At 37.7% G+C, this 9,519-nt stretch overlaps 1 protein-coding gene across 3 annotated transcripts; it reads left to right on the top strand.

The window, feature by feature from the left end:
- The first annotated feature begins 579 nt into the window (after positions 1-579).
- Positions 580-4,827, top strand: LOC146519511 (uncharacterized). 3 transcript variants are annotated; one of them, XM_085155708.1, is made up of 3 exons: positions 580-1,140; positions 2,899-2,985; positions 3,204-4,827. In XM_085155708.1, the coding sequence occupies exons 2-3, from the start codon at positions 2,946-2,948 to the stop codon at positions 3,851-3,853; spliced, it is 690 nt and encodes a 229-aa protein (XP_085011834.1). In that variant the 5' UTR covers positions 580-1,140; positions 2,899-2,945; the 3' UTR covers positions 3,854-4,827. The 3 variants fall into 3 exon arrangements, with proteins under 3 accessions (XP_085011834.1, XP_085011833.1, XP_085011832.1); XM_085155707.1 differs by having other exon boundaries at positions 583-1,140; positions 2,887-2,985; XM_085155706.1 differs by having other exon boundaries at positions 584-1,140; positions 2,868-2,985.
- Positions 4,828-9,519: the final 4,692 nt, after the last annotated feature.

Raw genomic sequence — 9,519 nt, forward strand, 5'->3', positions numbered from 1 at the left:
TGAGCAGCATGAAGGTTAACAAAGCAAGAATGTTTTTCCTGAAGCAAAGTGATCATTACAGTCTCAATTGTTTGAGTTTGATCACAATTATTGACAGTCTGATATAATAAGTTGCTTTATTTGGAAATGTGCAGGGCTCGTCTCTGTCATAGTCTGACAGAATTGCACCGTCAAGATGTGGCAATTCCCAAATTGGCCAGCAGGTGTCACTGTGGAGATGGGTTCAGATTGTTTCAAAGCCTCGATGCTATTGCGGCACAAATGGTTTGAATTCTTCAGTGTTTTATGAAGCCTCGTTTGGCCCATCACTATTTACAGGGTCTTTGGAACAGAAAGGTAACAAATCCAGAGTGCCAATCACACATGAACAGGAACAGAATCTCCTCCACTGTCTCACACACAGGAACGCCAGGCTTCAACGTAACAACAGAAACCAGACTTACTGATCAGAGATGGTCTTTCTGGTTTTGAAGTGAACTGCAGCACTTTTCTTTGGGAATGGCTGCACTACAACGACTTTACGCTCAGTTCAGTTTTGTTGGCATAATCAGAGAATGATAGGTATGCACCACTGACTCATGTGATGACTAAAACACCTGCATGGTATGCACCTTACCGATTGTTTCTGTCATGGACACTTCAGGCTTTGCTTTCAGTTTAGGTTTTCTTTCTAATTCTGTCTAGAAATCTTATGTTTTCAACATTGTGCCTCTGTACTGTTCCTCATTTCTGTTTTACTTCTAGTTGATTGTGGTCAGATTGTATTGTCATTGCAGAGTTTATAATTGGGCATCCCTGCTTGGGCTCATTGTGACTCTTTAGTCATTTCTGTTTACTTCTTGTTATTTTATAATCCAGATAATGTTAAGAGTTATTTAAAGTTATATCCTTGTCTTTTTATGTATTTAAGACCAGCCTCCTCTAGTGTTTCCCTGTATGTCATTGTCATATCTGTTTAGTGGTTTGTTTACTTTCTGTTTTATCTGAAAGTCCCTTGTGTGTGTTTACACAGTCCTGCCCTGCCTGTCAGTCATTGTTTCAGTATCTGTTTGTGTGCTCTCGTGTTCTCCTCGTGATCCTTTTTGAAAGTTTTCTTATTTTTTATCTGTGTTGTGGATTACTCCTCGACTTTAATAAAAGGTTAGTTTGTTGTTATTTCTGCATTTGGGTCCTAACCTTCACTGCATGACAGTTTGCTTTGGAGGAAGTAGTTTCAATGCAATGTGATGACAGTATGTGAACTTTAGTTAACTATATTAAACTAAAATGTTGTTAGGTTGAATTAAATTTATGAAAATAAATTCTAAATTTTGTTTTAGTGTACAGCAATTCAAAACTAGTTACAAGTTCAGAGACAACAATTATTATCGAATTGAACTTCAGCTGCCTTGTGTTTGATGACTGCATATTGATGCTTACCATGTTGACAAAATCTGCCCATAGACAGTCAAGTCTGACAAGATTTCACAGTTTCTGTAACACATGCGGGAACATAGACACACAAACACACATACAAAGCTGAAAGTAGCAGTAATATTGCTGATATCCAAATATCCAGATATTAAGAAAAAGGTTAAATCTGAGAGGTGAATGAAACAAAAACGGCAGAGATTTGGTGCTCATTGTTTGCTTTTCACTATTAATCTGTTGTTTCTGTAACATTAAATATGACATCTGAGCTGCTTTGAATACTTTGAGAGTAGCCTCTCCTTGTGAAGACAGAAGTGTGTGTTGTTTATATGTGTTTTTGTATTTTAAAGGTGAAACTAAGTACTAAGAACACCCTGTTTGACAGGTTGATTGTGGTATGTTAGCACTTTAGGTGTTACTAATGACTCTGAATCTCTTTCCTGGAACCTTCAAAATATTTGCAGGTGTTTTAAAACGCCTTTAAAACGCTCCAATATTCATTGGATCAAAATTTTGATGCCTAAGTTGTCCAGTGGCTTTGAAAAAAACTGAAGAAAAGTTACATCAGGAAACACAGATTGTTTGGGAATAGCATGGTATGACTTCCTTTGGTGAATTTTGCAAAAATGTGTGAATATTTTTCCTGTTCATATCAATGTCAGAGTGCTCAAACACAGGTCACTTTGAGCCTCACCTCTCCGGCATACTTTATTATAGAAACGTCATTCGAAGGTTATGAATTATGGGAGTGGCTGTAGCTCAGGTCACCTTCTAATCAGAATGTTGAAAGTTCAATCCCCATCTGCTTCTGTCTGCATGCCATATCTCCTGGGACATGATACTAACCCCAAGTTTGTCTTCAGTTCATCCATCGGAGTATGAATGCATGTGAATGTTAGACAGAAAGCACTTACATAGAAAGATAGAAGTGTGCAGAGTGCTTTGAGTGGTCAGAGTAGAACAAAACTACATAACAACCAGTCCATTTACCGTTTTAATTCAATTCAGTTCATCCATTCTGATGCAGGGTTAGCTCAGAGAAACAAACCCCACTAATTTCATGTCTTTGGAGTACTGGGAGAAAACCTATCCAAAAATGTGGAGAACATGCAAACTCCACACAGAAAGGCCCCGACTTACAGGACTTAAAGAATCTGTTGCTAACATCATGGTGTCAGATGCCACAGCACACCTTCAGGGGTCTATTTTATTCTATTGCTCAATGGGTTAGGGCTGTTTTGTTAGCAAAATAGGGACCAACACAATATTAGGTAGGTGAACAATATGATGTCTGATTGGTGTACGGTTTCTCTGACTTTGAGATTGTGGAGAACTTGGAGGACTTCCTACAAGTTGAAGGAAAAACACATGCTGGGCTGGGATATCTTTGCTGTACTAATTATATATGTTTAAATCTGACTTAAGAATGATTTAAACATATCCAACTCCTCTAACAGGAGATATCAATTCTTCTAGCGGCACTTACAGCCCTGGCGGAAAAGAGGGAGCGTGAAGACACCAAGATATCCAAGAAGATGCCTACTTCCCCATTTGACTACAGTAGTTCAGATGATGGTAAATATGCTAAGATACAACACTGTGAAAACCTTCATATGCAAATGAAACTGCATGCTAAGCAACATGTTTATGGAGCATAAAATTGGCAAAATGTGGAGTGACAAAATATTTTCATCTTCAAAAGTAACCTTTCTGTGATGTTAATAAATGAAATGACAGCAAACAAACTCATGAAAACATTTGTAAGTGTTGATTTTTGTTTTCTTTCTTTTGAGCTTCCAATCAGGTTCCATCAAATAGCCAAGACTATTTCAACAACAGACCTCCACAGACAAGAAGTAACCCTTACAGGTTGTACCCCAACAGACCATCAGAGACAACAAGTAACCCTTACAGGTTGTACCCCAACAGACCATCAGAGACAACAAGTAACCCTTACAGGCTGTACCCCAACAGACCTCCACAGACAACAAGTAACGAGTACAGCCAGTTCAACAATCAGCAGGTCCAGAGCAGCAGGGCCTCCACAGATGATCCGAATCATGTCCGGCTCATAAACCACCTTCAGTTCAACAGCAGACCCCAACAAACAACAAGTAATGATTACAGACAGTATCACACAGTCCACACAGACTTGGCTGCATCCACAGACCTAGTGCACAATCTCCAACTGTCCAGAATGTGTGGCTGTGTGGCTTGCCACATCTTCTACTGTAACACTGTAGTGAGGCACAACGCTCTCAGAGGCCGGGAAGGCGGTGTCATAACACTAGAGGTGGGCATAGAGAATACAGGAAATAGGCAGAGCAACGGCTTTAGATACTTCACCAACAGACGCGTTAATCATTATCTAATGGTGATCCTAATCATTAATTTTAATATTGTGCTTTTAGTAATGTCGCTCTTATTTCATGGCAGGATATAAATTACTCTATGAACAAACTGCCACCAGCATTAGATAAAAATGTGGAAAACTAGAGATGCCAGTTAACAGAGAAAAACAGAAATGAAAGCAGCATCTAAAGACATCAAACACCAAAAGGAAAACAAATGATTTAAGTCTGAAGCTTTTTTTCCTGTTTCACATTTCTACTATTATTGCAGTGGGACAGTATAAATACAATAGTGTGGAACAAATCAGTCTAATAGGGACTAATTCAGAAAACTGGTGACTTCTTCATTTTACTTGCAAAAATTACTGATGTGCAATTTTGATTTGCCATCTTCTGTTTTCTTGAACTGGTCATTTGAAGGATTTCACATTTAAAGCAAATCTGCACTGTCTGTTTCTTTAATATACAGTCAGTGGGTTAAAGCAGGCACTTTCTGTAATCACTCGGTGCAAGTCTTACCTTAAACTCCACCAGGGGGCAGCATTTCTCCAGTGCTAAATATTTTTTCTTACCCTTTGATTTTTATTTTCAGCCGTACTTCCATGTCCTCAAGAGGCTTTGGCTTTTGACTGTAATTAAGAAGGTTAATGACAGGTCTGGTTGACTCACTGCACCATCTTGTGGCACAAATTGGTTAATACATGAAAGCGGAGCCCAGGCCTGTTTTCAACCGTGTACACCGATATTTTGGGCACAAAGTTCTGGCAGTTCTTGAGAGCTTCAGTTCATTTTGGAAGTAATTTACAAAACCTTTAAATGAAAAAAGAAAAGCACACAGCTGCACTAATGTGCGTTCCCAACAAGTTTAAACGGTTTTAAAACATGTAAATGCTAAACATGTTCACACTGAGAGATAATAACAGTCGGCCACTGCATGCACCTGTGGCATTTCTAAACAAACCCAAGTTTAATGTCTGTCTCTGTGTCTACACACACACACACACACACACACACACACACACACACACACACACACACACACACACACACACACACACACACAACTGTGTATTTATCTTGTGGTATTGAGTAACAGGCCAAGAGGCGGATGTGATCCACCTGCAGCTGCTGTGCACAGCGAGCGGTTTGGAGATTCAGGTCAGACTTGCGTTTTTACACCTTCCTGCGATCTGTGAGCTCTGACACGCCGAGAGCAGCGCGGCACACATACATTCAGTCTGTTTTCTCATTTATTTTGCATGAGGCTGGCCAGACAGAGTCCCTCAGTGAGGAACTCCTGTTATGCTACAGGAAGAAGCTGTTTGATTTCTAACCACCTTTCCTCCGTCTCTGGCTGAATATCACAGAGATGTCTGCTTGTGACTGATGACTAATGCCAGTGTTGGCTTTACAGCGAGATTTTAAGTGCGACTCTTCTGTGTAGCTCAGCATAGGATTAATCATCTTACTGCCTCAAAATCTCTTCATTTTTATACTTATTTATATTCTGTATGATTGTTTTTGCTTCTCTATTAAAGCACTGGATAAACTCTGTTTTAAAAAGGTCGCACTATAGAAATAAAGTTATTATTATTAATGAGACGGCACTGAAATGTCAGTTAAAAGAATAGAAATAGAGTTATATGTTTCTCATGGCAACAATGACAGAATAATAAAGTGCACTTTACTTTCATTCTGGGTCAGTTTTAAACCTGAAATGAGGAAAATGAAGGAAACCTGACCGAGGCTTTAACACTGCAGGTAAATCAGGGTTCGAACCAGGTGGAAAACTGGAACAATCTGGAACCAGTCCCACAAATATTCACACAAAAGATCAAACTCTTTAGTAGATTTTTTTTACTTAGGGATTTCCTTGTTCGGCTAAGAAGAAGACCGCCATGTTTGTGGTCTGCAACCGGATTACATTCAGGACACAGAGAAGAAGTCACTTGTGCTTTTGTCTATTCTTTTTGGACATGAATGGACCTTCCTTACTAAATGCACATGATGCACTTTGAGTAATATGATATAGCTGTTTCTCTGTGTTATTTATCTATAACCTGAGTAATGCAATAACATTGTCTGATCTGTGTAAAGTACAATAAAATGGTCTGATTTGGTTTTACTTTGCACATGATGCAAAACACGCAGAAAGTAAGTGAACACAAAACAAACGTGCGCCGAATCAACTAAATGACATAATCTGAAAGAAAAAACAAGATCAAAAACTTATAATGCAAAATTAAACGCAGACCAGGTTCAATGCCTTTTAATTTCTGTGCATACCAAATTTTAGAAAAGCACAAAATCCAGATTTTTAATCACGACATAAAAACATAAAGAGGATAAAAAATAACTTTGCTGTGTTTGACACTTTTCGTGATGCAGTTAATTAAAACGTTAAAATAAATACACTATTTTCTGTTGTCTCAACATTAACACACACACTCCATTGAGGTAATAGTCATTGATTGGTGGAGAAGCATCAGGGCTGCCATGAATTATAAAAACAATCTAATACATAACAGAAGAACAGAACAGGGATGTAAAATGCAAGAATTCACTTTTCTCTTTGCTTTTTCTGAGTAATAAAAATGTATCTTTACTGTTTAGGAAGCATCTAAATAAGAAGAGAAGCAGTTATCAAGATAACAGGATTTGATCTTTATCTAATGCACATAATGTGACTTTTTTAAGACTACAGAGGAAAATGAAAGAGAAGCGAGTGTCGCTTAGTGCTTTTTAAAGCATATTTCAGTTTCTTATGTAAATGTGTAGTTTCACTGATTGATCACATCCTGTGTTCATCAGCAGTCATTCAAAAATATGAATAACTATGTTAATAAAATGTTTGAAAAAATGACTCTATTAAACTGTCTTATAAGTTTTTTTACAGATCAAATGAGTGATGAGAACATTTAGAGGTGATGACATGTGATGTGTGCACAACCAAACATCGTCTTATGCAAGTTTCATGCATGTAAAGCGAGCGTGCATGTAAGATTTCTCTCCGTGCAGCCATGTGTGTGCTGCATGCTTGAGGACAAACTATACAGGAAAGCAAGTTTAATAAAACTTAAAGCAACATAATTAAGTTGAGTTTCATTTATACAGCACTAATTCACGACCACAGTCACATCAAAGCACTTTATACTGGAAGGTACACACCTCGCAATATTAGAGAGAAACCCCAGTCTCAGTGTTCAGATGGTCTCCTATGAGATCAGGCAAAGGAAAAACTTTTAACAGGAAGTGACCTCCTCAGGGAGAGGTAGCCACAATCCAGTCTGAGCCTGGAGCAGCATGATTATGGGATGGTTCAGAGTGCCTGATCCAGAGCTTACTATTAGCTTTGTAGTAAAGGAAAGTAATAATAAAGCTAATAAACTTTTACTGCAGAGGAGTGCATGTGTAGCTGCTGGAGTACATTTGACGACTAATTAATAATTCTCGTTTAAATTCAATTCCTCATGTTTCTGAAAATGATATGTGCTCACAGGATTTCGGACTACATGCTACTGGTCCCAGCTGTGGACACATTAGCCTCAGTCTTCTTGTAGGAAAATGATCTGTAAGCATCAAGCAAGTTTTTAAATTGTGGACCGTTGATTCTGTAAATGAATAATAATAATAAATACTACTACTACTACTAGTACCGCTTATAATAAAAAAAATAATAATACTGCTAATTTAGCCCACATTTGAGAAATTATTTTGGTATGCGAGTTGTTGTAATAATAAAAGTAAATTTTATGCATAAAATGTAATATAACAATTAAAAAAAAATAGTCATAGTAACGCTGTTCTAATTTTTTTTAAAAATTAAAACCTGATTATGTGTTTTTCGTGGTATTAAATATTATTTATTTAATTTATCTGATGTAGCATTTCAGTGTAGATGTATGATCTTGTGATTTCTGGGTTCCTAAATATCAGGGACCCTGTTTTTTAATGAATACACATCAGTCCTTAAAGAGCTGCCGATTATCTGTGTTTTTAGATTTTTAGATTTTAGATAAATTACTACCATGTTGAAAATAAGCAGAACGCAATGGAAAATTTCCCCCATCTTCATTTCTTATGACCATTCTGGTATCTTCACAAATGTTGCAACAGCATCCTGCTCACAGTCGCTCCTGCTTTGATGAACGCATCTGCGTTTCTTATTTCTTCATTTCTTCACGTGCTCTGGCAGGTTTTCAGTCTTTCAGGTCTCTGCAGGTTGATTTAAATAGGACTGTACATTAGTGCAGTTCTTTGAAGATTTATTTATTCAGCAGGTAGGTTTGCAAAGTACATTTAACATCTGAATATTCTCAAGTGTGTTGTACCTGCAGGACATTGAATAAGATATTAGCATATATCATTTGTATGACTGTTATGTGGTATTTTAAGTACAAAACGTGATGCTGAACTGAAATTAAAACTGTATTTGTTTAATGTTTTATTCCAAAATATGTGAAAAATCACTTAATAACATAGTCAAGACATCACTAACATGGTAACCACAGGCACAGTTATCCACCCACTTGCTGTTATTTGTGACTGGCTGCCAATCAGAAGAAAGACAGCTTAAAGAGGGGAGGATCATGCAGAGTTACTGTAGAAAACAAAGCCATAAGGTTGGAGGTGCATTTTGATTTCTAGTGTTTTCTGTGTCTGCTTATGTAGAAGAGCCGCGCAGCCAGTTTGTTCAAAAATTGAAATATTTTAGTGTAAGTGACAAATAATGGTGGATTGCACTAATAACTTAGTCCAATTTCTTTTCTAGTTATGCTCACTTCTACCTTTAAAAACGAACATGGCAACAGTCAAGACATTGACGCTGAGTCTTTGGTTTAAACCCTAAATGTCAGCTCAGCATCTGTCTGGGGATCATATGATGACGCAGCATTTATAGAGAAGTTTCACTCTCATTGTAAACTCGTAGATATTTAGTTTCTGTTACCGACCAAACTACCCTTTATCCAATTTTCAAACTGAAAAATAAGCATGATGAAGAAATTATCAAACCAGTGAGTGATGTCCAGATTTCAGGTTAAGTAATTTAATTGAATTGGGTTGCTAAAAACTAGGGTTCGCTTAAGATGCTTGCCTATTAGAAGAGATTCATCACAAGATATTTGGCCACTTGGCGAAATAACTGCTGGTGAGACAAAGTGGGCTTGACCTGAGATAGATTTTTCTGTATTTGCAGTTGAGTGACTGAAGTGATTCTCAGTGAGAGTGAAGAGTATCTGTGATTGACATATAACCTGGTAGTAAATACATTAAAGGGTTACCTTGGCAACTGGAGCCTTGTGTGGTATGTTTCATAAGTTTGTGTAATTTATGTAGGTGCTCAAAAAACATAAATGCATACAAAATTTAAAAATAAATAAATAATTGATCCAAATCTTAATGATGCCAAGATTTTCACTGGGAATTTGTGACAGAAGAATAACAGCAAGAGTGAAAGGGAAGGTTTACAAGATGGTAGTGAGAGCTGCTGGTTTGGAGATAGTGGCAGAGTCGATGATGTTAATATTGTCAGTGGGAATGATCAGAAATTAGAACATCAGAGGGACGGCTCAGGTCGGACAGTTTGGAGGCAACTTTGGAGGTTTGGACATGTGCACAGGAGGGTAGCGGATATCCTGGATTTTTAAGCTGGAGCTGTTAGACAGGAGGGAAAAAAGAAGACTACAGAGAAGATTCACTGATGTACGGAGCCCCGCAGAGGACATGGGAGAAAGAAAAATTAAGATGGACCTTTTTC

The sequence above is a fragment of the Neolamprologus multifasciatus genome, chromosome 4 (genome assembly GCF_963576455.1).
Source record: "Neolamprologus multifasciatus chromosome 4, fNeoMul1.2, whole genome shotgun sequence".
Lineage (NCBI taxonomy): Eukaryota > Metazoa > Chordata > Actinopteri > Cichliformes > Cichlidae > Neolamprologus > Neolamprologus multifasciatus.